The sequence below is a fragment of the Typha latifolia genome, chromosome 6, assembly GCF_019914945.1.
Source record: "Typha latifolia isolate L0001 chromosome 6, TyphaL0001v2, whole genome shotgun sequence".
NCBI lineage: Eukaryota > Viridiplantae > Streptophyta > Magnoliopsida > Poales > Typhaceae > Typha > Typha latifolia.
The window spans coordinates 4,942,135-4,970,057 of NC_133091.1; the positions used below are offsets into that span (position 1 = coordinate 4,942,135).

Consider the following 27,923-nt stretch of genomic DNA (forward strand, 5'->3'; position numbering starts at 1 on the left):
CGCCCCTTCTCTCTACAGCCTTGACTAAGCCTTATCTCACAAGAGCTCCACTATAGTGGGGCCATGGGTACCAACATGCAACCACCAAAGACCGTGGGGATCGTTAGGAGCACTTTGTGGTGTCCCGTGCAACTAACCCAGCTCAAGGAGAATAACCTCCTCCCACTGTCGCATACCAGTGTTCCACCGCCACGGGGACCAGCTAGAGGCTAACTGTCGGTGACCCATGACAAAACCCAACCGTCGCCAGCGGTGCTCTTAGGACAAAACACAATTTTGGGCCAAGAATTGGGGTTATGGCATTTGCATGGAGGAGATGAAGTGCATGAATCTCAAGGTAGGCCGAATTTTTACAAATCAGTTCAACCATCTCGTGCAAATTAGTTTTGGACTCCTGAGCATGCCCTTGAGCCCGAGTGCGAGCTTGAGGATGACTAGTGGAATGACCTAGTGGGCTTGTGTCAATCAACTGAACCGAACCCGCATGCAACTCGGGCATGATGTGAGCCAGACTCGTGGGTCAATAACCCATGAGATCAGCATCGACTAGGAGGTCACTTGGACCATGATGACAAGCCACATTTTGGGATTCAAGCTCGGACCATCAAATTTGATTTTCTAAAATTCTCATGAGTTCATGAGGAGACCTACAAGACTGGACCTATCTAGCAAAGTAATTTTTCACGTACCATGGCACATCTGATCATTAGAAGGTCTAACTCACATTATTCTACTTAGATGGCATGGCAATGAAGTGGTACCAATCGGTAGAGCAGATTCAACCGTTCAAGTCATAGTTAGGTTTGACCCAGTATAAGGACTTCGAGGCCATGTTAACTAAGCTAACTCAGTCAACAATAGTTTAGGTTTACCGAGAGAAGTTCAAACAAATTTGCAACTGAGTCACTAATTGGTCAAACTCGGCGCTAAAGAGCACGTTGATCAGTGGGCTTATGCCTAACATTCAAGCTAAGATTAAGACTCTAAAGCCCACTACTTCTGAGGAGGTCTTCTAATTGGCAGTTTTGATGGAGTCCATGTTAGATCAGCTAAACCATATCTATAAAGAGAGAAGGAAGATGGCCCAAGCTCAAAACCCACTAAGGCTGCACCTACCCCGCCCAACCCTGTACAAACAGCCCAGTAGAACCAACAGCAAATCACACACAAATTTATGTTGAATGACTTAAAAGACCACAAGAAGAAAGGCTTGTGCTTCTACTATGATGACTGATTTACCCCTAGTCACAAGTGCAAATGCTAATCGACTCACGTCATGTTCTTAGGCGATCTTGAAGAAGAATAACCTGAGTCCTCCAGCTGGCATGACAAGTTATACAAGTACAAGGATGTAAAGAACTAGTCACCTTAAGGACTAGGTGTCGAAAGCATGGTGAATTATTATGATTTGACCATAGGAGTCGAGTCAGTCGAGTCGAATCGATTTAGTTAGTTAAATTTATTTATTACTTTTAATTCAGATAAAGTGGATGTAAGCCTAATATGACAAATTGGATTTGACTCGCTATAACTCTAATCATATATATAAATAGGATAGGCCATGAGTTATTTATATATATGGAATGATACTAAGTTTAGTTATTTTACTATCTCATATTTATTATTTATTCGTAACCGTCAAATCACCTTACTTTCCTAGGAGTAAATTTTAATACTAAAAATCTATCAAGCTGTCAAACACTAGTCACCATCTTTCTATCATGTAGCCGACCTCCACCATCCCATGGCCGTCTGCCACCCTCCAACAACCGTCGGAACATCAGATATTTATAATTCTATCAAGTTGCGACCTTCATTCACTGTTTTATTTTTATTTTTCCGCTCCAATCTCAAAATCACATTATTCCAAAATCAAAAGATCTCTAACTCACGAGGGTACTATCATTAAAATATTAAAAATTTATTATGAATAGATTGATCCAAATCTAGTTCTTTAACACTCTCTAGCTCGTCCTCCTCCTCTCTCAACTCTAGTCACCTACTAACTCCTCCCTCTTTCAACTGCCTTCTCCCCTTAACTCATAGTGCTGATCTCCTCGTCTCTCCTCTTCTTTTCTCAATCACAACTCTACCCTACATCATTATCCTCTCTATCTCCACTAATATCACAACCAAATTGCCCACCACCACCATCTCCACCAAATATCACCATAAAATCGATCCATAACAACGGGTACCAGAGCTCTGGTACGATGGTTCAGACAAAACTTTGTCTAATAATTAGCTCATCCACTAATAAGTGGGTCACTATTATCAAAATTCCAAGCCGAACCACGAGTTGAATTATAAAGCAATTTAAACTATGGGTCACGTTATTTCTTTCTTTCTTTTTTCTCTTTCTTTCTTTCTTAAAAATTTACAAATTATATCTTATATTTTATCTATTTTATAATTCACATCTCATCTTTGAGGTTTTTATAACTCGACCCTTACTTTTTTCTTAAAATTCTTATTTAATATTCTCCATTAATTTAAACGGTACCAGCAAAGATATATTTAATGATGTACTAAATAATAAAAAAGATAAAGTTAGAAGAAAAATAAGAAAAAAAAACCTAAAGTCCAAAGAAACCGAAAAAACCTTGGCTCACCTAATTGAAAACAAGTGAATTTTCGGTGCAAATAATTAATTTGTAATTGTTACAAATTTATGTCTTACTTGGCTAGCAAGCCCGTAATCTTTAAAAATAGGAAAAAAATATCATTAAAAAGTAATGATAATATTTTTGTACGAACAAATAAAAAAAAATACTTTGACCTATTTTTCTTACTCCTTAAAACTATTTTTTTTTAATTTTTTTGTCATATTAAAAAGAACAATTACACTCTATTTCACAACCAAATACTCAATATTTATAGACTAACTTAAGGTATCTAAAATATTTTAAAAAAAAGTTCTAATTAGCCGAGTTTAGGAGTTAGTCCCAAAACAAAAGGAGCCTAAAAATTTTACTCATAATTTAATCACACTTGATTAGTTTTCCATATCCAACGTCACTTTTTCCCCCACCGACCGACCCAATTCAACTTCTTCGGCTATTGATTACTTCATTAGTTTTGGACCTTCTTCCAATCACGACAACCAATCCAAAAAATACGAACAATTTGCACCAAAAATTACTAATTCGTACTCAGTTTTCGTTGCATGATCATACCTAAATTTATAATTTATTTATCTATAATGTTATTTTACTAGTATTAAGAGGAAACAGAGAGAGAGAGAGAGAGAGAGAGAGATTGTCTCTTTCGAAAGATAGATATAGACTTTGTTTCTAATCAATTTAAAGTTCATATAGAGTTGTGGATTTTGTACATAGATTTATTTATTCCGTCCAAATCTATAAAAATTTAAACAAGTTATAACATGAAAAAGAAAAGACTCAGGATAAAAGAAAAATATAATGGCAAATTGCATTTTTTTTTTTTGTGTGGTTCAGCTCAAATTTGACGTATATTTATGTAACTTTTTTGTGGGTTCAAATTAAATTATAAATGATAGGTTTTATATCCAAATTAATCGTATAAATAATGAAGCTATTCAAATTATTTGGGCCTTTTGATTTAAATAAGTAAAATTTGAACCATGACCTTCCGTTTTAATACCATGAAAATAATTGATAATCCATCAACTGCTCTAGAAGATTGAGATAGAAGGATCGTTTTTATCTTTTATATATATACCAAGACAAATTTGCTGTCAAAAAGCTAAATATTTTATGGTGATTTACGTTACTGACGTTGACCATGCAATGTCTCGAACACGTGGAAAATCTTGTACCCTAAACCCTATACCATACTCTAATACTTGGAAGAAAGGACAAGTAAACAACCCATCTACTACCACTCTCTTAGATACATTTGGAATCTTTCCAATACTTAATTAACTCCTTAGCAATTGCTTTCCATACTATCATATTCATATATAAATATACATCTTGTTGCTTTGGAGTGTGGAACAAAACAAACTGGTATTTATTCTTTGGATTTATAGACGCTTCTTACTTCTTAGCTTAATTTGTTACATCTCTGGGGCCCACTCACCTAACTCAAAGGGGTGTTGGCTTTCTTAGTCGCCAACTGCCATCTTATTCTCCTACAACTTCACTTTCTTCTCATTTATTGTTTCTTTTTTTTTTATAGAGAATGCTAAATATATTAGAATTTAATTTTCACAGTTATAACCATAACTTATGATTCTATCATAATTAGCAAGCCAATCAGCAATATAGTTAGCCTCTCTAAAACTATGAATAGTTTTTATTATTTTAATAATTATAAGTAAAATATTTAATATCGGAAAACCAAATCCTCCGTAGCCTATGCAGGTAGGTTTCGTGACACTATTCAATGAGTTGATTAAGAGAAATAAATCTAACTCTATGATGATGTTCAAAAAAATTTTATCCTTTAGAAATAGTAGCGTCTCACATACTGGGATCGTTTTTGCTCTTAGTACTAATTTATACCCGCCACGTCTAGCCCCTGCAAAGAATAGAGTATAATTAGCTTGTTGAACTATGAACCTCGCTCTACCATCTATATTTACCTTCCAGGCGGTGACATATTGTTTCTTTCTCGTTCATTGGAACTCTCTTCGGTAACCATTTTATTATTTATTTTATTTTTAAAAGGTAATTCATTTTCAACATACAATTGTTTCTTCCAACGAGATTATCTAGAAAAAAACATAATCACTGGATCATTAAATTAATGGCATTTGATGTGAACGTGGAGACCAATCTGTATGATTCTGAACGACCAATCCTCGTGATTCGCGTCAGAGGTTTCAACGCCCAATCTCTAGTCGACACGGTGAACGTCGTTCTCTCTCTCTCTCCCATCTCCTCTGCGACATCCATTCCTCCTGCCCTCCTATTTATGGACGCAGCTCGTAGTTCATTTCTCCTGCCCTCTGTTCATTCCTCTCAGAATTAGCCGACCCGATTCATATCCTGAACCGGACCGGACCGGACCGGACTGGCTCGGACCTTCTTCAGCCCGGCTAGGCGTTGTGCTCTTCAAAGAGGTGAGAAACTACTAATAAGGAATTATTTCTTTTTATCCGTACTTTTTTGTGCAATTTAGAAGCTTACCTTTGTTCCCAGATTAATATTCCCTAATTTCTTGCTCTACTACATGTTTCGCTAATTACTTACTAATTAGATACTAATATTTAAGACTACAATTAGCAAGATTAGTACCGATCGTACTTGTCTTGCCTAAAGATTATATTATATAGGCAATTATTTCTAAGAGCATTGTTTAGAAATTAAGAACCTCTTTAGTACGGCCATCACATAGTGGTGGAGGAGGTCACAGATGGGCATAAATTCTTTCGTACTTCATGAAAGAAATATTTTTATTAAAAATTAAAAAAAAAAAAAAAGACTTGCACTTATGGACGTTTGTTTTGATCCGAGTCATAGTTTGCTTATTTTATTTTATTTTTTTTTTTTTTTTTGTAGCTAGGAGAATTAGCCATATACATACTGACTCATGATCCATTAAAAGGAAAATTAAGCCCTTCACTAAACTGTTAATCTCAAATATATATTACTTTCGTTATCAGCTATTGCTATTTACGTCAACCTTTTTTATGCTTGGAATCATTTGCTAAAAAGGTGTTAACCTTTTAGCTCTTTTTGGAGTATATGTTTAATTTGAGATTAAGCTACGAACTCGATTGGTTAATCTTATTATTTTAATTTTAATTTTTTAAAGAGTAAATTTAATTAGATATAAAAAAAATAAAAAAATATTTAATTACTGAACCAGTTTAAGAGTCCCTAAACTAGTTCAGAGAGGATCTCTAAACTCAAAACAAACAAGACCCAATGAGCCAAAGTTACCATTGGCCTTGAGATTTTAGGTTTCGGTGAAAATGATGAAATAAAACATAATCGATAGTAAATTCGAATCTTAGCAAATGTATCGGTCAATTAAAATATAAGCATTTTAGATTATAAAATATAAAAATTATTATTCTATAACAGCTAAATTTTTAAAGCAGTGGGTGAGTTAATAAGAGATTCATCTATTAATTTTACAAAATATTATAATAATACCATGTACTTTAGTGATTCTGTGATCTAGGCCACATAACAATCTGGCCACAAAAATATTTTAAATATTTTATAAAATATAATATTTGTATAACTATAGACTAATATAACAGCATGATATTTTGAGCCACATCGATATGTCTATTTCTATGTGAGCTAAAATAGAGCTGAGCTTGATGATCATGTATCATCTAAAAGAATATCTGACCAAATTTCGAAGGCAAAAGCCTGTTGCTCGATTGTTGCATCCAAATTATATATATTGTCCCACTCGAAGACAACTTCCCTAGCAAATTGCTCCCCGGTCCCCACCTAATACGTGGACTCACATGATTCTGCTCTTTCGTGGAGCCCACCTGAGTTGTCGTCCTGACGTGTGGTCCCGTTCTGCCACGTAGCAGCACATCTCTATGTTCGTCCCTCTCCACGTCAGCAGCCTGCATGACAATAATGCTCAAGTAGCGGGTGGTTCTCCCTTAGAACGTACCGTAAAATGTATTGATGACTCGGACTTTCCACGTATCCATCAGGGGTTAGTTAATACCCGCTACTCTTGTTAACGAATAGGATAACTTTCCTTTTCCAATATGAATGCGGGATAACAGACACGATAATAACTTAAATTATCATATAAAAACTATGATATATTATGCTAAAATCTATAGCACAATAATTCACATAAGAAAATTACAAGAAATCTATGGCAAACTACTAGGGGGAAACCTTATTTGATGACTTAGAATTCTGTCGTATGCTAATTAATTAATCCAACTCATCCAACTTCACCTAAAAAAGATACAATTTTGTCATACCCAAAGCATTATTCATAACAAGACATCCAAATAAACTGGCCTTCATTTCAGTATAACGTATTCCTCCATTTGGTCTTATCCTCCTTACCTCTTGCCTCTTGCCTATTCCTTCTTACCTCAATAATGCAAGCAATCCAACAAAACCATTTTACGTGGAGCCACTTGGTCCCTTTTAGTGCCCCCCTTCATAGTAATAAACATTCCTCGTGATCATTGAAGAAAGCCACTGTTACGGATAAGGCATAAAACCTCCACCTATTCTCCGAATAGAAAATCCCGATAAAATAACACTTTTCCCTCGCTTTTCCTATTAGAATAAGATTGACGGGGATGCACGAAATAGAACAATATTATCCATGCCAGGGGCATTTTAGTAAATGGCGGTCACCATATCTCACGGCAAGTTTATGAGAAGGCTTTTTGTTAATACGTTGCAGGCGAAGGAGAGGACCGGTTGGGATCCCGTCACCGCCCTCCCTATAAGTAGCAGTCCTCCCGCCCCTCGCCCCCAACCCCCCCTCCCCTCTCTTTGCTTCTCGACTCGAGTCCTTTCCTTCTTCCCGGATCTCGCGATATCTGAGCTCGGAGTGGGAGCCGTTAATGGTGAGGGAAGGAGGTGGGGGATTCGACTGGGGAAGTACGAGATCGGGAGGACGCTGGGGGAGGGGAATTTCGGAAAGGTGAAGTTCGCGAGACACGTGGAGAGCGGGCAGGCGTTCGCCGTCAAGATCCTCGATCGGAAGCGGATCCTTGAGCTCAAGGCCGATGACCAGGTAATGGAAATTAATCTTAGACGAGCCCTTTCTTCTATCTGTTTGTTCTTCCGAAGGGTATTCCGGGAAGAATATTCGGGGGGAAAAGGGGGGTCATTATGGGGATTTTATTTTGATCTTTGATCTTTGATCTTTGGAGTGGGAACAGATAAAGAGGGAGATCGGGACGTTGAAGCTGTTAAAGCATCCGAACGTCGTCAGGTTACATGAGGTATCGTTCTCATCATCCACTGCTTTGAATTCTTTTCGTTATCTACTAATCCGTCTTCTTGCAAATAAGTGCCTGGTAAAGTGAAAAATTACTCCGGTGCATCATGGATCGCTTTAGCTCTTTCTATAAGTCAATGAATACTTCTTGTGTCTCAGATTTTTTAGTTTGTTTAATTAAAACGAGCTGAGTTCGTCTCCCTCAGCTCCAGCTCATTCCAATGAGTAGGAAGGTGGCTTTTATTAGTAGGCGTAGAAGTATAATACTAGAGAGGATGATTGTTTTTATTTTAATTTAGCCACGTCAGCAATTACAAATAACTACAATATTTACCATATAAAGTTATATTAGTAAGTTTATCTTTTTATCTTCGTTATAGTAAGTTTTATTGATCTGGAGGCTGATCAGTTTACTATATCGACTTAGTTTAAGGATGCATACATAAATTTTAACGGTTTTTGGCTATTTTAATTCTGTCGGTGTTTTGTTTGTCTTTTAGACGCTTAATTTATCTTAAAATTTAAATATGAAATTAAGTATGTTTTGGCACTTTTTCCAAATCAGTGTGTTATATAAAAAATTAAAAGTTATTAAGAAAATTACTATGTGACAGAAAGAAAATTCATATAAGTTGCTTTAGGGAAGAAATTTCTCAATATAAATTAGTGAATTGGAAACTAGCTTATATAGAAATTTTATACAAGACTTAGTAATTTTTTAATAATTTTTTAGATTTTGACATAAGTCACTGATATATATGAAAATTAATTTTATATTTAATAGTCAGTCATCCCAATTAGTAGTTTGACATACCATCACGCACCTAGTTAAGTATTTTAAGATTTTCATTGGAGGAAAAAAAATTGGGAGGACTGGTTTGGTCAAAAACAACGCCTTGAGGACTAAACTGCAATAAAGAAAAGTTAGTTTTCCGGACGTCACCCACCCGTAAGCCGTCAGTTAAATAGGTGAGCCGTTTGGTGGGCCCATTTGAATCAACCAATGGGTACATCGGGTCCGTTCCACCTTTTCTGAACGATTCGGACCGCAGCATCGCATGTGGACCCTCTTTATTACAAACTCCGGACCCCATAATTCACGATAGCCAATAGGAGAAGCCCTGCCTCCGATTATTTGTGGGTCCCGTTCTTTAAGAGATGGGGCCCTGCCATGTGAACCCCTAAATCGGACCTCAAGTTCGGTTTTCTGCATACTAGACTACTAGTAAAACGCTTATTTCTATGGTCGAAATCACAGCGACTTTTGAGTTGCTTAATAAGCACTACATATTGGTATGCAATTCTTTCCCGATACGCTTGCACCACAAAGTTGCTTAATAATCTAATATTTAATTGGATGTATGGAGAAAATATTAGTAAAATAATTTATATAAATTTGTCTTTATATGCACTAAATTTAATATTAATAATCTAAATATTTTATCAATTTAAATGTGAATATACTTTGCGTATAGTTTTATCTTATTAAAATCTACAAATATATTATTTTAGAATATTTTGTTTTATATACACTAAATACATAAAAGTAAACAATAAAACTATACATATTAATAATTTAAAATTTCAAATATAATATTGTTTTCTTCTTTTGCATTATATAATTGTCAATCCAATCGTTCCTTTCTCTCTTATAACAACAAAGAGCAGATACCAAATTCCCAGAAATTATAGGTTAAATTTATGAAGCTGTAAATATTTGAATTTATTAGTAATGTCAAAGAACTTATTGTGTAATTCCACATGCTTCAGCCATTTATGAATCTGCTCATCCATTCGATGATCCTTATTTAGTTGGATGCAGGAGACCAAACAACTTGACTGAATGAAATAAAAGGATCTAAATCTAATTAGACGATTCCAGATGGTTGGAAGTAAAATATAGCTTGCTTATTGTTGTTATGTGTATCTCTTCCAGTAGCCAATGACAATTGTGTCTCTCAGGTTTCAGCAAGCAAGACTAAGATCTACATGGTTCTCGAATATGTAAATGGAGGAGAGTTGTTCGGAAAAGTTGTAAGCATAGTTGTTTAGTCTCACATTGTTTTAGCTTTTAAACAGAGTTATCTAACATGCTAGTTTATTCTATCATTAGGATTTGAAGGGTAAGCTCTCAGAGCAAGAGGGTAGGAAGCTCTTTCAGCAGCTAATTGATGCTGTAAGCTATTGCCACGAAAAGGGTGTCTATCACAGAGACCTCAAGGTAAATAAACTTTACATTTTCTAGAGTTGTTTGCAATCAGGTAGTAGTAATTAATATGGAAGCAAGAGGAAGAAGGAGAGAAATGTAGTGAAAACTGCCTGTTCGTATACACTTCATCCACATCCTAAAAATCTCATAGGACTTCTAACCTCCTATCTAACTCCTAAACTTGATCAAGAAGTAAGAAAGATATCATACCCTTACTTACACCTAAAATTACCAAGATGATGGACACCATAATACATGAGAACTATGACATTTGTTCCTCAGCATCTTATGAAGAGGTTAGATGATAGTGATGTGGCCTGCTTATTCTTCTACATTCATTTTGTTAAAACTACAATATATATATATTATTGGCATAATAACTTTATAAATTTATTACAGCCCGAAAATGTTCTTGTTGACGCAAAAGGGAACATAAAGCTTTCTGATTTTGGCCTCAGTGCTTTACCTCAACATCTTGGGGTATGTGATTATATATTTGTCTTGATCATATACTCTAATTCAAATTTTACGCATATATTTATTCGTTCACCTTCTTACATGTCAGAATGATAAATTATTGCATACAACCTGTGGCAGCCCTAACTACATTGCTCCTGAGGTAAGAATATTAGTTTCTTTCCTCTACGTTGTGAACTTATACTCTTGCTTCATGCAATACCTAAGGTGACAAGTTCTTTTGACTATTAAAATAGGTCCTTGCAAACAGAGGTTATGATGGTTCAATGTCAGATATCTGGTCTTCTGGTGTCATTTTGTACATTATTCTTACGGGAAATCTTCCATTTGATGACAGAAATCTTGCTGTTCTTTATCAAAAGGTATGTAATTGAATCGAGAGAAACATGAAAAAAAATTGGGCTAATTAGTGCTGTACCATTTCATAATGCGATTTTCTTGGTTGTTTTCAGATATTCAAGGGAGACTCGAAGATTCCTAAGTGGCTTTCTCCAGGTGCTCAAGATATCCTCAAAAGAATTCTAGATCCTAATCCAAGTACCAGGATAAATATAGCTGGAATGAAGTCACACGATTGGTTTAAGCAAGATTATATTCCTGCTGTCCCCTATGATGATGATGAAGATATTAATATTGCTGATGCAGCTCTCCCTATCAAAGAGGTACTGGAAGATTGATTGCATGACATTTCCTAATATTATAATGATGCTGTTAGAGATGTTAAAAATGCAAAGCATCCTTCTGTCTCTTGAAGCATGATGAGGCGGATGATCACAGGGCACCCTCCCATATTAATGCTTTTCAGCTGATTGGAATGTCTTCATACCTTGATCTTTCAGGATTTTTTGAGAAAGAGGTAAATACATCTTCTTTTCTTTGCCCTATTGGTTATATATTCTCGGTCGAAATTATCAGGAAACTAGACTCATAACTGGTTGGGAAAAAAAGATATGTTATAATAAATTTGATACCATTCTGCTCATTCAGACCACCTACTAGCCTAGTACTAATCATGTTTAAAGCTCATATGTTTCCTATAGTCTTCAATGGGTGCCATAGTGGTCAAAGCTCTGCTCTATATATTTTGATTCAGAACTGCAGCTTTGTTAATAGGGGGCCAACTTCTAATAATATTCATGCTATTGTGCACATTTGTAATTATAACATGAAGTTCTCAGGACAAGAATCATTTGGTTACTGGCTATTGCAGGAAGCCTCTGAAAGGAAAATCAGATTCACTTCAAGTTATTCGCCAAAAGATTTGTTTGAGAAGATCGAAGGTATTGTTACAGAGATGGGTTTCCAAGTACAGAGAGGAAATGGCAAGGTTAGTACAATTATATTCTTCCATACAATACAATCAGGTAGCACTTGTCTTTCAAAATGTTAGAAGCTCTAGAAAATATAATTCTTTTGATATGACTTGCAGCTGAAAGTAAAGCTGCACCTCAAGGGTTCAGCCAGCCTAAATTGCCCTGGGTCTCTATCAGTTGCTGCCGAGGTAAAACATTGTGATGTTCATTTTCTTGATCTTAGTAGGAATAAATATGCATCACCTTGCACTGAAATAGTGATATTCGGTATATGAAACTACTGTACACACACACATATTGAGCTAAAAAACTAACTATATGACTGTGTTCAGCTATTTGAGATCAGTCCATCTCTGTATGTAGTCGAATTGAGGAAATCATACGGTGATTCTTCATTGTATAGACAGGTATTATTTTCACTCTTTCTGGATACCAACTCCAAAATATTGTGAATAGAGTAATTTGTGCATTGCAAAAATCCTGGATAACCTATTGGTAATGGATGCAGATGTGTGCTAAGCTATCAGATAATTTGGGTATCTGTAAAAGCCAGCAGCTTCTGATGACGCAGTCCCTTATGACAGAGGCCTGTAAGTTCACCAGCGAAATGACTCATGCTGCTTTATAACTAGTCCTATTGGATTGTATAGAGAAAAAAGATTAGTGTACAAAAACTTTAGCAAGCTTAAGAATAGAAGGTTGATTGTTTCTTCGAAGGCCTTATGCTCTGGATATTTGTGGAGTCATGCTGTTTTGAATATTTGAGTGAGGCAGAAATGAGAATGTAAATATCTTACAGAAATAAAACAAGCAACTCCACAATTTCAAGGTTAAATGCTTTAGATAGCTTTAGTTGTGACATGATTCCATGTTTCACTGATACTATGTAGAAAGTAATCTTCTGATTGTTAGTCACTGGAAAAAGTATATGCTAAAAGATAGCTGCAAGGTGGTGGTGGCACATCAAGAGAGAGACTTCCATGCAGCTTGACAATTTGTAGAACGAAAAATCCATTAAAGCTTGATTATAGTCAACATCTTGACGTGCAAAAAATGATGAAATCAGAAATACCCTGTATACATGCATCCTTAAATTTTATAAATCATTATGCACAACATCAGATGATGTTCCAGAGCCAGACAAGCATCAACCACTTTACGTGTATTTTATAGGCTATGGTACATGGCCATTGATCAGCTTATAACAACAAATGACAAAACAAATTTAATCTATTATTTAATACTTGTGTGCAGCTTCAGAAGAAACCACCGATTGTTTTGCTGATCAATGAGAACCTTCTATGCCTTTCTCTCTGTAGTTCTCATGCTAAAAGATGCAAGAAAAAAAATCTGTGAAGGTCCCATAAATACTCTTATTGGAGAGCCTTCAATCAGTGCCTATTTAGGTGCCCATAAAACTCTGTAACTTTTGTAATTCTGATCTACAATAAAGACGAGACTCACCATCTTCACCATTGCCACTCCGAACCAAAAATTCAAAGAATCCAAGTTCATTCAGAAATTTCATTGCATGTTTATCTATCTTGACCTCGTAAGGATCTTTTCAGGCTGAATTGTCATGTGACTTTTGGGTTGTATCTGAGGAAATGGGAAAACGGTTGCCATCTATGCAGGTCATGTGAATTTTCTCCTTCTTTCAGCTAAAGATTTTCCTCACACTTGAGTCAGTAGAAAACCAGAAACAAATTTTACAAGAGGGGAGCAATAAGAGAACAGGTTAGTGGTCTCACTGCAGCAATAGACATTGATTTTTTTTTTCCTCATCTGCCTAACCAGAAGTGGTATTGGGTCATTATTTCTTCTCAAACTCATGATTCACCAGTAGTCCCTGCAGGAGCACTCCCCTCCAGAAAAATGATGGAAACGATTTCGGTCCCTAACAATAAGTTTACGCTCATATATTAAAGATGCAAGTTTGATAGCAGAATGGCAGTCCTCACACACTCGAAGATTCTTTGTTATTCGGATGGTTGACTTTGCAGGGGTGGTTAGAAGCCCAAAAGCAATTGCTAACTTTTCACTATGTTCAGTCAATGAATACTCCTTTGCTTGTTCATCAATGTCCTGCAAAACCAAAGATGTCATTGGCCTGTAGCCGGCCTTCTTTAGCCGGCCCATCATTTCCTCAAGCATTTTATAGATCTCATTACACCTAGGATGCAATTTATCGCCAGCAAGAAACTCATGAATTGCATTGTCAATTTCAATCGAACTGCTTCCCGGAACCCTTTGAATGTTCTTTCTCCTAATCATTTTCCTCATCTCTGCGACACCATTCCACTGGTTGGCCTGTGCATATATGTTTGATAACAGCACATAGTGCCCGTCTACATGAGGCTCCAACTTTAGTAGGTTAGCAATAGCTTCTTCTGCTATCTCTACATTTTTATGGATACGACATGCCCCGAGAAGTGCCCTCCAGACAATTGCATCTGGCTCAAATGGCATGTCTCTAATGAGCTGCCTTGCCTCTTCAATGTGGCCTGCTCTTCCTAAGAGGTCAACCATGCATCCGAAATGCTCAATCCTTGGTATAACAGCATATGCATCAATCATAGACTTGAAATAAGCCCTACCGTCATTCACAAGTCCAACGTGATTGCAAGCGCTAAGCACTCCAATAAAAGTAATTTCATTCGGTTTAATGCCCTCCTCTATCATCTTACGGAAGAACTCAAGAGCAACCTTCCCTAGCCCATGGTTTGCGAGCCCTATGATCATAGAACTCCAAGCAAGAACATCCCTCTTACGTAGCTTGTGGAACACTATTAAAGCATTATCAATATCCCCACACTTGGAGTACATGTCAACTAAAGAAGTCCCAAGCCTTAGATCTATTTCAATACTGTTCCTCTCAATAAATTTGTGGATCACCAAGCCAACGCCCAATGCCCCTGTGTCACCACATGCAGACAAAACGCTAACCATTGTGACCTCATCTGGCACCACATTCGCCAACTGCATCTCGTTAAACAACTTCAATGCCTCATTAGACTGCCTGCTCTGAGCATACGCTGAAATCATCAAGCTCCAAGAGAAGACATCCCTCTCACAAATCCTATCAAATATCTCCCTCGCAGCACATACATTGCCATCCTTGGCGTAGCCACGGATCATGGTATTCCAAGAACAAACATCCCTAATACACATCTCATCAAACAAATTGCGAGCCTTTTGCATGTCACTGCATCCCACATAAGCCGCCAGCATAACATTACACAAAAACAAATCTCTCACAGGCATTTGATCAAATACCCTTCTTGCAACCCCAATGTCTCCCACCTTCGCATACATCTCCACCAACGCAGTCTGCACAAACAAATCCGATATGAAACCAAGTTGCAGAACATGGCTATGAATATTTTCACCCATCCTACGCTCATTCGACCTCGCGCATGCCTGCAAAGTCAACGAAAGGGTAAAACTGTCGGCAACCACCGGCCCTCGAAGCCTCATATCGTGAAACATTCTTAAAGCTTCAGATGGATTTTGGGCTTGCAAGCAAGCACGGATCAAGGTATTCCAAAGGAAGGTGTCCGGGGAATCGATTTGGTCGAAGAGGGATCGACCATGGAAGAAGGATTGAGGAGAAGGGAAAGAGAAGCAACGGCGGAGGAACTTGGCGAGGACGAAGTGGGCGTGATCAAGAGAGGTTTTGAGGAGGATGGAGTGGATTTGGAGGAGGTGGTCGAAGTTTGTGGCTTCTTGGATTAACTCCATTGCTTTGCGTTCTAGGCTTTTGAAGGGTGGGATGGTGAGTGGTATCCCATGGTTCGGGAGGAGCATTCCTCACTGATTCTGGTTCTGAGTTTGAATTTTAACAACAATTTAATTTAACGGCTATAAAAGGAGGGAGCGAGTAAACGACCAAGAGATTAAGATGAAAAAGTTTTCCCATGTTATGTTATCTTCTTAGTTCTTATCGGGTATTTGCATGATGCGGGTGTAATCGAGTACCAAGGAAATTTAATTCAGATCAAGTCTAATTCGAGTTGTTGGGTTCAAACTCAAGCTTGAATCAGGCTTGATATCTGTGCTAAGTTTGATCAAATCATCAAATCAAACTTTGAATTGACTTCTATTTCTATTCGGGGGACGAATGCCGTACGTGTAGCACCGCTCTTCACACGACCGTCGAGCTACCGAAAGAGAGAGAGAGAGAGAGAGAGAGAGAGAGAGAGAGAGAGATATGCAGAGCGGTGCTGCGAAGAAACTCTTGGGTTTCTCTCCCAATTCTCGCCCCACTCTCTCTCAGGTACAGCAATTCTTCTCTATCGCCCTCCCCCTCTTCTTGATCACCAAAAGTTCGTACTCTATCATTCGTCCAGAGAATGGTTTCTAAAAATTTTGAATCTCTACTTTCTAGGGTTTCTTATATGGAATTGCCCCGTTTAGTTCTTGGCTCTTAGATTGCGATAGAACCACATATTAGTATTTGGTTTGATTCCTTTTCCATATCTCCTCATCCTTCTGTTTGTTTGTTATCCTAATTTGATCAGCAATGTTGCCCGTGATTGAAATGCTAATGGTTAATTTCTTGATCCTGCAGTTGGGGTCAAATGAATTAAGGTAATTAAATTGGGAAAAAATGTATTGCGTACTGGAACACTAATTTCTGAGTAAACATAAGTGAACATGAAATTCTTGATGTGATTCTGCCGCTGTTGTCGGTCATATACCACTGGGTTGTTTACATAGGATTAGTTAGATGAGAGAGATCAACAAAATACTGAGCCGAAAAAGTATGTCAATTAGCATAGAGTTGTGAAGTATGTTTCTCAGACAAAAGAAGGAATTGAGTTGCCAATGCATTTAGTAGATAGAAATTATGGACTCCTGTCTTAAGAAAGGTTTTGGAAGACGGGAGATAACCTATGAGTAGCAAAGTGAAGCCATAGAGTAAAGAGCAGAAAGGTAGAAAATGCTTATGTAACTGCGGCAAATTAACTTGGGACATAGCACTATCATCATCAGTGAGTTGTTGATTGACCATAAAAACATAATCCTTATAAATTTTTTGCTACTTAATTTCTTATTGTGAGATATTACATAGCTATAGTGCTATACAATTGATTTACCGCTTGAAATCACTAATTTTATCGCTCCTCTTTTACTCACTGACCTTGTGACTTAAAGACTCTTTGACATCTGAATTGCTTGTGCAGATTAAGGCAGCATATAGAAGAAAAGTGCTAGAGTCTCATCCTGATCTTTTCCCAGCACATGAAAAATCCCAAGCTGAATCAAAATTTAAACAGGTGCATTTTCTTGGGCAGAAAAGAACTATTCCCCATCTTGATTGTTTTGGTTCTTTATTGATCTTCGAGCAACAAAATCTAAATTATGTCATCCTTCATTACATTGTCTTGTTTTGGAGGAAAATGAAAATTTTATTGTAAATTGTCAAGTTCTAAGTTACCAATCACCAAGAAGCTTTATCACACACCATGTTGAAAGAAATTCCCCTATCTTTCATATTAGTCATTTGCTTTTTCAAAAGAAGTGACATTATTGACCTATTTGATTTATAGATAGTATAATCAAACAAATATAAAATTATAAACAAGATGTAGTTGTCTGAGGAGCACAAAGCAATATTAGAAAGGAGAACTTCAGCCTGTACCAAATGAGACTCAAAACAAAGCATCAAAGAGAGCATCTTCAAAGAAAGAATTCTGCATCATTGCTCATGCTAAATTCCTAATGGGATGCTGAAACAATCCATATAGACATATAGTTACTTGATGTACTTCCTTTACTCCTATTACTGATTTGACCTCACACCTTCCAGGTTTCGGAAGCCTACTCATGCTTGCAGGAAGGTATGTGCTCTCCCCATGAAGCTCCATTTAGATTCTACATATGATAATTTCCAAAGTCGCTGGCTATAGAAGTTGTGATAGGTTGCTCAATCATAGAGATGTAATCTGTTTTGTCATTACTGTGGTTTAGTCAATTGAGTTATCTTGGTAAGGTAAATATTAAAATTTATTGGAGATGGATATTAAAATGCTTCAACAGAACATGAAGTTTCCAGATTTGATCAACTTTCCTGGATTTGCCTGATGTGGTAGGTTTAGTTCGGACATTTTATGCTCTACTTGGAGGGATTTCCTGTATAGTTCTAGAGGACTGACTCATTGTAGTGGGTGTGTAGGATACTATTTTATCTTTCATTTTATTGAAGTTATTTTCTTTTCTTTGATTGCCTGCATATGGCAACTATCTTTTAGAACATTGCAACTATATGTGAAGATCAACCTCCAGTTGAATATGAACTAAAATTTTCAAATTATGTGTCTATATTCAATCATTTTGTTTCATTTTCATCTCGATTTTGTAATAATGTCTCACTTCCATTTGTAGGTTCTTATACTTCAGATAAACAACTATATCTTCACCCACAGTTACTTATATTATTATATACTCTTGAAAGCTTGAAAACTGTTCTATATTGCAAGTTGCGACCACTTTTCTGGTTTTATTCTTTCGAACTGGATGTTTCTCCACTACGAATTCTATCTTCAGAAAAACAATGCCTAATAGTTTATTGTCATATATGTTGTCAATGCAATCACTTGTGGATGTAAATGACATACCAAGTATTTGAACTTAATGAGCTGTAAATTTTGAATTTAATGAGTCATTGAGATATTGTGGAATAATGAGCTTCAATTATTCAGAGATTTTTCTAGTATCTTACTACTTGTAATGTTTTTGTAAATGTGATTTTATACTTCTTATTCTTGCAGGCACAAGATTCGGAAGTCCTATGGAAGGTACATTTATGTTTGACCCATATCAGTTCGTCTTACTATAGTACTTCTGTTGATGGTATATATATATAATAGGTACATATGTGAGAGTTGTGAGAACTGGTGTTCCCACGGGATACGGGAGATCCAATCGAACTTTGGTTAAAACCCCATTTGTCCTCCTAGTGCTGGGAATCGTTTCCTTTGGTGGCTTGAATGCTACAAGGTAAGTAAAGCTTTCAATTCCCCTCAGCTTCTGTATGTTCCTGTCTTGTATGACTGGTGCTGCATCATTTTGTATTATGCAGGGCATACAAGAGGCAAAAGGAGGCTTATCCTTCCCACAATCCATTTCTACCCTAATTAATACACCAAGTAATCTTTCAGGTAAATAATTTATATACAATATAAGCATACATATACCAACTGAGAGGCCAGCAGCTGTCATTGATCTTGAATGTGTTGATTGTCTGTGTATCATAGCAGAAAGGTGAACTAAAATTTATAAAGCTCCTCTTTGAGATGCATAGATATATATATATATATATATATATATATATATATATATAATTTATTTATTTTAAAAAGTGCACAAAAGTGCCTCAAGTATCCCAACAAATACTAGGACATCCACCAAAAAAAAAATAGAAAAATCTCTGTGATCTACCAAGGGCTGCTAACCAATTTGCAGATCGAATGGTTGATGGAAGAAATAGATATATACAATCCAACCGGTGGAAGATGTCAATGAATGTGTCTGATTTGGGGGTGGGTCCTTCCTTCTCTACAGGATCAGGATGTGAAGCCGAGATTTCAGAGTCGAATTCGATGAGAATGTTTATTTAATATGGGGGTTGATCATTGGTGCGTTGGAGAGCCAGCTTGAGGCCTCGGCTTGGACAACCCAAAAGAAGGCTTCTGAAGTGTCTGAAAATACTTCATGACCATGGTTTTGATGAAAGCCAGTTCCTGGGAAGAGGTTGATTGGCCCCAGCACAAGAACTCATTTCTGTTCTTCTAGACCTGCCAAAGGCCTTGACTAAATAATACACCGAAGGGTAGTTTTGAACTTGGGTAAACCCCTTTTAACTATTTGAACATTATCCCATTGGCCATTCTAAAATGCTTTTGCTCGAGAGCAGTAAATGAAGAGATGATCAATATCCTCTGTTAGCGGAGTTATCGTAATATAAAGTCATCTTGATTCACAAGTCGTTGAGTAAGTTCCTTAACCATAATAACTCACATACCCCCAATTGCCATGCCTCTATACTCAGCTTCGGACACTATACTTTGTTACTACTGGTTGCTTTTTACTCCTCCCGAGTCACAAGGTTTCCACCTACAGAGATGAAGTATCTTCAGGTAGATCTTTGGTTATCAGCATCAGTATAACCTTCAACCTTGAGGTGACCATGTTTTAAGAACAATAAACATTTACCTGGAGCATACTTCAAATATCTCAAATATGCGCTCAACGACAATAGATCATCCCCTTCGATCCTTCCATCTTTCTTACATTGAGTTTGGTGGAAAAGAAAGGGCTAGCCTGATTGAGTCCGTCATACAGACGACGTTTGACAAAGCATCATGCCAGCCCCCACTTAAACTTCCAAAAGAAAATTATAATTTTTGGCATTCTGGTCCAAGTGATATGCCAACCATCCCAGGTAGGAACTACACTACTTGTCTAGGCTCTGCAAGGAGGATTATAGAAATCCAAGAGGCAGTAGTGTGGCCAATAGGATTTAGGACAGTGGCCCAAATCCACTTATCATGACAGGGAGCAATAGGAATCATAAATAATACTATCTGAAATATCCCCAATAGGATTCCCCATTCCTAATGACTTTGAGTAAACTCTTTTCAAGGGTGGAAAGAGTCATGAAAATGCTTATAAAGCACTGGCTTTTTGCCCTTTGCCCATAATTTGCACCAGCATGAGTTGAACCAAGAGCTCATTAATCCTCACAAGCAAGTTCATCACCCTTGGCCCAGAAAGGCTCATTCAAAATGGAAAGAGAGACAGGAGTACTACTAAAACAGATGGGCAGGGAGGAAGTCAAATGGTAAATCTCAATCAAGGTAGCATGGCTTCTTTTTATTTTCTTTCTTTTTCCCTTTCAAATTGATCGTTTCCTTCATAGAAAAGAAACTCAAACCTTCAAAACGTGTAGAGATATCCTTTCATGACTTTTAAGTGGTGTTTTCTTTTTCCCCACAACATGAAAGACTTAATTCATGGGTTCCATTTTTCAAGACAATCAGACTGCACGAAAAGTCTATGCAGTGATCACATAATATATGACAGCGATGTAAAAAAAAAATAATGGAAAGCTTACATTTAACACCCTGCGTTTTAGACTATTTATGTTTTACGCATTACTTTCCTCTTCTTTTTTTTGACTTATTTACACATTACTTTTGCTTGGACTTAAAAACAACTCCATATCTTTTTTATTTTAAATTCCAAAAAAACACCTAACCAATAGTTAACAACGATACTGCAATAGGAGGATATTTGATCAAGTGTCAAATTGAAACATAGAACTATCCAAAATATTTACCGCTATGTTTAGGGGAGAAAAATAGATTAAGTCCATTATGTTGACTAATTGAAATATTATTAAGTCTATACAGGCATATTTTCTCATTTGAGATTAAGTTAACCTAGAAAATGAATTAACTAACATTCGTCTGATAAGATGGAGGGTAAGGGTGTCCACTTTGTAAAATAAAAGTTATGTTACTTTCTGCAACTCTTCCAGTATAAATTGAACTCTTTAGGGCAATAGTTAGCAGATAATAGTTGCACAAACTGGACGTTGCTAATCTCTTATAATATATTGTAAACCAGCAGCAATATCTTTCTCCCAGTAAGCACATATATTAATTTCCCTATACATGAAAGAAGAGAGATTTCTGATGAATAATACAGAATCCGGCGGCGGGGAGTTATGGCAAGGGTTCCTGTGAATCTCCTAGCCGAGACAAGTGAAGGTAAGCATCAGTGCCTACAAAAGAGTAGATATAGAATAAGAATTTGCATGAGCATGAAGAAACAATTGAATTAGAAGAAAATTTATTTATACATTTCTAGAGTTTTTGACCAAATCAACCCTATTACAAACTCTTTTTTTTTACCGAAATAGACCACCATTCAAACTTAATACTAAAAGAGGTCTAATGATGATCTAATCAACATTTTATGTGTGGCAATAAAAAAAAAAGAAGTAAAACAGATTTAGTTGAATTTACCAGCATTTTATCTAAATGCTAATAATAATACCATTTTATTTTGTTAACTTATAAGTATAAATGTTGAACTTATTAGTGTGTATATCTAAAAGTAAAAAGCTGATCTTATATAACAGTTATAATGAAACAGACCTCTTTTGGTATTAAGTTTAGAGTATGGTCAATTTCGATAAAAAAAGTTGAGACAAGCTAGTTGGTCAAAAACTCTGGCATTTCTACATGTATCATATTCCCGGGAGGATCATGACAAAGTACCTAGGATATGACTGAATTGTTAATGTTCTCTGACATTTATCTCAAACTAAATGAAATTAAAATTCAAGATATGTTAAAATGAGATAATCAAACAGACCATGGCCATAACTCTGGCACATCATTTGCATGCTTCATCAAAAGAAATTCTAATAACTAGTATTGAAGGTAGAAAGGGGAAGACAAAGAAACAAAAAAGATTTGACTCACAAAAACATGAAAGAGTTATAACTCATACCAAGTTACCAACATAAGCTAATTGGTGTTTCGCATCTTTCAACTCAAATAATTTGGACTAGCATTAAAGAGCACCAGACATGCAAATTCAGAACCAAGAAACCAAGAAAAGAACAAATAGATACTACCAAGAATCGAGTATACTACCAAGAAAAGAACAAATAGATATCATGGATCTTAATATACGATCAAGCACTAAAACATACAAATCAAACTAAAAGGATTATTCTGGAGAAAAACTTGCATCAATAAATGCTTTTACTAGTATGAAAGGCATCAGCTTGCTACTGAGGTTGAGAGAGATCAATTCAACAATACAACTTTCAAAGATTGAGAAACTTATAATTCATTTGGTTAGTGTATAAGCCTTAAAACATAAATAAAATTCTTATGCACATTTTGATAAGAAAAATGATGTGATAACTTTATCACACACCCTCTCAACCTGAGATAGAAAAACATGCATAATTTAAAGTTATACATATTGACCATACTTAAGCACGCTTCTAGAGAGAAAGAGTGATGTTTTTTGTGCTATCTACAAAAAAGGGGATGCTAATTCGCACATAAGAGAGTGATATGTACCAACAAAACCGTCTAAGAAAAGGAAAAGAAGTTGAAAAAAGGACAGAAAAGAAAAACCAACAACAAAATTATGTTGCAGAAAATAGCATGTTAAACTTCCCAAGTCCTATATATTACTAAAGAGATTTGATTCCTCCAATTAGTATATAAATAGTAGAGAGGAGCAAATTTGTGGCTTAACTTATATCCCTCTCTTCCTCTCTAAGAGGAAGGAAATGGGGAAGTGTAACAAAGGGGAAAAAAAGGAATAAACACACTGAATGGTGTAAAGAGGCAGATTACAACAAAAGTTTCTACTAAAGCATGGATTAGTAGTTATAAGAGGTGAACTAGCATAGCCTTTTATCATGCTCCGGATAGTTATTTAGACAAACAGATGTGCTGGTCTGATGCTCTTATTTGTCACCGCCTGTCCTTTTTCCTTTCTATTCTAGCCCTTCAAGTGATCTACTTCAAACATAAAGAAAAATTCCTTGGTCCCATCTAATTCTAACATGATAAAACAGATGTTAATCGAAGCATTATAAATTTCGACATCAAGAAGTAAAGTGAAAAAATTATAGTCATGTTTTATATTACATTTGTACCTAAATAGACCAAGTTCAACACCTTTGTAAAATCAAAATTTATAATTTTTTGCCTGTTAAATATGCCATCTTTTTGAACCACAGGTGGAAAGCCGGTGAAAGACAAATGCTGGAAAGAAATTGAATAAGTATTCAGCTTTAAAGAATAATGGTCATACCATATCCTTCCATTGAGATAATTTGCAAATCACCTCCAAAATATCGAGCATAAAGACGACTGATGGGCAACCCACAACCATATCCAGCCATAGTTACACCTTCAGTTACTCCTTCATAACTCTCATCCAGTGGGTTTGTTGCTGTACTATAAAGATAAGTGAAAATCTTTGAAAGACCACTTCTTGCTATTCCACCACCTTCATCAGATATCTGCATTTGGAAGAGATTGAAAGTCAATGAAAAACTTCAAGCTGCAAACTTGGGCAAATACATTTCCAATAAAACTATTAACTCAACCCCTGCGGTTTTCAAGTTTATAGTATCAGTCCCCATGGTTTCTTATTTCAAATTTATAAAAGAGGGATGTGGCTTGAAATTTTATGTATTAGATCATTGTGGTTTAATATCTATAAAAGATATCCTTATGGTTTAGTATCTCATAAGTGTGATCCTTGTGGTTTGCTACCTTTTCAAAATTGCTCCCTTAACTTTAAGGGATAGAGAGAATCATTATGATAAAATAAAACATAAGGACTAACTAAAAAAGTCTGAAACCACAGAAATTTCTTTTACAAAACTAAAACCACAAGGAGTGATTTTATAAATTTGCAAACCAGATGGATCATATATATAATAATTAAAACATAGGTAAATTTTTCAAGAGAAGCAAACCACAAAGACTGAATTTGTAATTTTACCTATATATTCTATACAAGGAAGAGCTAATATGAAATTAATGTGTTTGCAATCATGTAGCCAAATATAGATGAAGCTTAAGATAAGGCTTTAGAGCAAGAACATTTTTTATTTTTATAATAGGAATATACGATTACACTTCCAAGTGGACACCAAGGTTCACTGACATACAGGAAGATCTAAATCTGGTTGGTAATAACTAGTTAGTGATCTATAAGTAAGTCCTTGATATAGTAAATCAGGTTACGACTCTCACAATCTCATAGTAAATCAATAATAACTTTCAAAATGTTAATGAATATTGTTCTCTTCATAGTTCCACAAGAAAAATGTGTAAAGTTTCATCAATTATCCTCTGCCCATGATGTCTCGTTAGCAGAAGGAATTACTTCTCTTTATTTTGGATAAGAAAAAGACTTACAGTTAATCTTTGCACTAGAGTTGCTAGTATGGATAATTCTTGGTAATATGAAAAATAGAAAAGAGAAACAATAGACGCAATAATATAACCGAAAGTTTGGAATAACATACTGTCCAAGATAAATAAAATTCCATTGTGTTGAGGTTCAAGTTTTCTAGATTTTAGGACAGCCTTGAAGAACCTAGCATAGCAGCAACATCAAAAATGTAAGGGGACATTAAAGACTCATACCTTGATAGTAACATCCTCTAATCCATCAGTAACAATTATTCTAACAGGGGGCGGCTCTTTATCAGAATCCATGAATCGTTCTTGGACTGCACGTAGTGAGTTCTTTACTAACTCAAAAACCATAAGATGCAAATGTGATGGTACATACCTGTATCAAAGTTTCGAGAATTTTACCAAAAGATAGGAAAAAGACAACCAATAATTTGTAATTAAGTAAACTTGCCTCTGAAATTAAGGAGTACAAATTCACAATGCAAATATGGCATTGACCATATAAAAACAAAACAGAAAGAAAGCAATCAACTGCAAATATGTGCAGGCAGACCTAATACACAAAGATTTGTTATTAGATGGATTAATTTATGTAACCATGGCGCAAGAGTTCATACTTGCATAGACATTTAGAGGCCTAGAATATGGTTGATAAGTTACTGCTACAGAGAATCAGAGATATCCAACTCTTCCAGAGACATACTGTGAAAGAAATAAAAAAACCAAAATTTGCAGGAATAAAATTATTAAAGAAAGGAGAAATACCAGTCAAATCACAAAATTCGTGAAAAATAAAAACAGAATGTATGTTACTTAAACTCTTTCTTCAGAGGGAGTGAGAAAATTTTCCCAGTAAGCATGCACAATGGACTTGCCTTCGTTGGATTATCAACTGATCAACCATAGTACCATATCACCTAAAGTAGATTGATTGTATGATGCACGTTTATGCATCACCTTTGCCTGATATAGAAGTACATAATGATAGCTTTTCAATTAAAAAATCTATAAATTTCTTGAACATTGATTCCTGTCATAGAACCGTATACTAGCATTGTATACTCCCTAAAAAAAATACCAATACGTGAAAGCATAACTTGCTATCTTTTCTTTAAGATAACCGATAAAGACTTACGGAAAGGTAAAACTAGGATCGCCATAAATGTCAATTTCAGGAGCAGATCCATACTCCCGCAGACAAATACTGCGTGCATCCTCACTAGCAGCCCTGGCCATTTGCATGGGAGATAGTCTAGTGCTTATCAGTCCAACACAACCAGGTTCTGGATCAGGGTCATGCAATGCTACATGCTGCCCTGAATTCACCAAAGACAGATCTATTACGATAGTGAGAAAGCAACATATTTGTTCATTCCTTCACATGCATATCGTTGTAAGAAATGTTATTATTGATATTACTAATTAAATGGTGAACTAGTTATAATAGATCAAGAAGAAATGAAACAACAAAACCATTTTAGGAAAAGAAGAACAGAGGAATATACTGACCTATCAGCATACGAATACCAATCCTCGACAGGTAAAAGCGGTCAAGAAATTGATGAATTTCCTCCAAATCTCTTGGAAATATCTTAGGGTCCAATTCTTTCTTCAACTGCTGTACACCCAAAGCCATTGTCGGTACCACATTGTTATGTCTCACTTTGATCATCTTGATCATTCGAGTGAAGGCTAACTCATCACTCATGTCTTTAATTTCTGGAAAGGATCGAATATCATGGAAAGAATCCAGATACCAATCACGTACCTTCAGAATAACATAAATTTATTAGTCCTTAAAGGACCTTAGGTTATCTGATTATGCAAATATTATGTGGCCCTAGGAACAATGAGCTTACAGGTAAAGAATTATGTGATAATGATGGACATCGTGAAGACTATTAATTGCCATAAGATTAGAAGCGCCAGTCAAGAAGAAGTAATATTATTGTGGGTAGTGAAAATAAATTAGGAATACAGTGGACGCCTAAGACCCTCATGGAAAGCAAAGCCTACCTAACTAGTTTGTATGCCGAAGAAATAAATTTAGCATGACAGATACAGGCAACTCTCTTTCATATCCAACGTGTGAACCCTCATATATTGAAGGATGAACATGAATAGTTCATCCGTACTCCAAGCCCAATAGAAAAGCCGAGGACACCAGAGATTCACATATGAACACCTCGCAAGCAAGAAGAGATATAGGCTCATCAAATCCTAACGCAAATACTAAAATGATCCAATACCATAGACAAGAACACCCTTAAAAGAAAATACTACATCAAAAAATTAGCGTAGTCCTCTATATAACTTAATTTTTGACTTTTCTTATTCATGCGAAAAAAAAAAAGGAAAACTTGGACTCCCCATGAAGTAAACGGATGTGGACGAACAAATAATAAAAAATAGTAAAAGAAATCTGACGCAAGATACGAGAAAACCCAACAATTCTAATCACGAAATCTTGACAAAATAGTTAAAAAAAAGTTCTAAACTTTAAGGACGCATTATCAAAATCGACGCGAGAAAACCAAAACCCACATCCCAAATCGCACCCAGAACTCGAGAAGAATCACAATATCCAAAGAAATAAAAGAGAAAGAAACCCTAGTATACCTTCAAGACGGCGGTCTTCTGAGACAACCCGAAGGGCAAGCTCTCGAGCTCGATGGCCCTCCTCGCGATCCTAACCGGCAACTCCTTGTGAAGGAACTGGGCGGAGATTAATAAATTCCTCTCCATGGGCCTGGAGCCGAACTCCATCATGTACCTCAAGCTCACCCCATTCTGCTTCATGGCTCCCCATCGATGCACCTCGTCCACCGCCGCCTTCGAGAACGACTCCGCCGCTTTCTTCGCCGCCATTAGAAGCCTTAAGCGACGTTCAGAAGAACCCAAAGCGAGAAGGAGGAGGAAGCATGGAGAGATGAGATTGAGGAACCGGCGTTGGGGAGGACGAGTAAATGAGCGAAATTGGATCGCAAGGGAATTAAATAACAAGCACGAGGCCTTTTTGCTAATTTTGCTCTCTTGTTCTCATCTCTAGAAATTTTAGTTAAAGTTAACCTTTTT

The 27,923-nt window shown here is 36.2% G+C and overlaps 4 protein-coding genes across 6 annotated transcripts; 2 read left to right on the forward strand and 2 right to left on the reverse strand.

The window, feature by feature from the left end:
- The first annotated feature begins 4,774 nt into the window (after positions 1–4,774).
- Positions 4,775–12,709, forward strand: LOC140790106 (CBL-interacting protein kinase 1-like). Its single transcript, XM_073140033.1, has 14 exons — positions 4,775–5,047; positions 7,333–7,668; positions 7,817–7,879; positions 9,838–9,909; positions 9,989–10,096; positions 10,484–10,564; positions 10,650–10,703; positions 10,798–10,923; positions 11,014–11,223; positions 11,316–11,417; positions 11,772–11,888; positions 11,991–12,062; positions 12,207–12,281; positions 12,383–12,709. The coding sequence occupies exons 4-14, from the start codon at positions 9,865–9,867 to the stop codon at positions 12,500–12,502; spliced, it is 1,110 nt and encodes a 369-aa protein (XP_072996134.1). The 5' UTR covers positions 4,775–5,047; positions 7,333–7,668; positions 7,817–7,879; positions 9,838–9,864; the 3' UTR covers positions 12,503–12,709.
- Positions 12,710–12,952: 243 nt separating this feature from the next.
- LOC140790105 (pentatricopeptide repeat-containing protein At4g21065-like) lies at positions 12,953–15,989 on the reverse strand. The gene has a single exon (XM_073140032.1). It carries the CDS (start codon positions 15,679–15,681, stop codon positions 13,711–13,713), a length of 1,971 nt encoding a protein of 656 aa, XP_072996133.1. The 5' UTR covers positions 15,682–15,989; the 3' UTR covers positions 12,953–13,710.
- LOC140790108 (uncharacterized) lies at positions 15,722–19,773 on the forward strand. Of its 3 annotated transcripts, none has more exons than XM_073140038.1 (7): positions 15,722–16,150; positions 17,061–17,153; positions 17,687–17,717; positions 18,648–18,674; positions 18,747–18,876; positions 18,959–19,037; positions 19,342–19,773. In XM_073140038.1, exons 1-6 carry the CDS (start codon positions 16,085–16,087, stop codon positions 19,011–19,013), a joined length of 402 nt encoding a protein of 133 aa, XP_072996139.1. In that variant the 5' UTR covers positions 15,722–16,084; the 3' UTR covers positions 19,014–19,037; positions 19,342–19,773. The 3 variants fall into 3 exon arrangements, with proteins under 3 accessions (XP_072996139.1, XP_072996138.1, XP_072996137.1); XM_073140037.1 differs by having other exon boundaries at positions 19,441–19,773; XM_073140036.1 differs by lacking the exon at positions 19,342–19,773 and having other exon boundaries at positions 18,959–19,173.
- A 1,702-nt stretch (positions 19,774–21,475) lies between these two features.
- On the reverse strand, positions 21,476–27,896 carry LOC140790107 (pyruvate dehydrogenase (acetyl-transferring) kinase, mitochondrial-like). The gene is made up of 6 exons (XM_073140035.1): positions 27,468–27,896; positions 26,358–26,616; positions 25,984–26,164; positions 25,077–25,224; positions 23,728–23,938; positions 21,476–21,664 (listed from the first exon to the last, which is right to left on the reverse strand). The coding sequence occupies exons 1-6, from the start codon at positions 27,714–27,716 to the stop codon at positions 21,606–21,608; spliced, it is 1,107 nt and encodes a 368-aa protein (XP_072996136.1). The 5' UTR covers positions 27,717–27,896; the 3' UTR covers positions 21,476–21,605.
- Positions 27,897–27,923: the final 27 nt, after the last annotated feature.

What these genes read in the sequence shown, in the direction of transcription:
- LOC140790107 (XM_073140035.1), bottom strand. Translation starts at nt 27,716, where the DNA reads ATGGCGGCGAAGAAAGCGGCGGAGTCGTTCTCGAAGGCGGCGGTGGAC. An exon ending in GATCCTAGTTTTACCTTTCC is followed by an intron (nt 25,225 to 25,983) that starts GTAAGTCTTTAT and finishes ACTTTGATACAG; the next exon opens with GTATGTACCATCACATTTGC. An exon ending in TAGAGGATGTTACTATCAAG is followed by an intron (nt 23,939 to 25,076) that starts GTATGAGTCTTT and finishes TTCCAAATGCAG; the next exon opens with ATATCTGATGAAGGTGGTGG.
- LOC140790108 (XM_073140038.1), top strand. Translation starts at nt 16,085, where the DNA reads ATGCAGAGCGGTGCTGCGAAGAAACTCTTGGGTTTCTCTCCCAATTCT. An exon ending in CTGAATCAAAATTTAAACAG is followed by an intron (nt 17,154 to 17,686) that starts GTGCATTTTCTT and finishes CACACCTTCCAG; the next exon opens with GTTTCGGAAGCCTACTCATG. An exon ending in ATTCGGAAGTCCTATGGAAG is followed by an intron (nt 18,675 to 18,746) that starts GTACATTTATGT and finishes TATATATAATAG; the next exon opens with GTACATATGTGAGAGTTGTG.
- LOC140790105 (XM_073140032.1), bottom strand. Translation starts at nt 15,681, where the DNA reads ATGCTCCTCCCGAACCATGGGATACCACTCACCATCCCACCCTTCAAA.
- LOC140790106 (XM_073140033.1), top strand. Translation starts at nt 9,865, where the DNA reads ATGGTTCTCGAATATGTAAATGGAGGAGAGTTGTTCGGAAAAGTT. An exon ending in GAGAGTTGTTCGGAAAAGTT is followed by an intron (nt 9,910 to 9,988) that starts GTAAGCATAGTT and finishes TTCTATCATTAG; the next exon opens with GATTTGAAGGGTAAGCTCTC. An exon ending in TTGCTGTTCTTTATCAAAAG is followed by an intron (nt 10,924 to 11,013) that starts GTATGTAATTGA and finishes GGTTGTTTTCAG; the next exon opens with ATATTCAAGGGAGACTCGAA.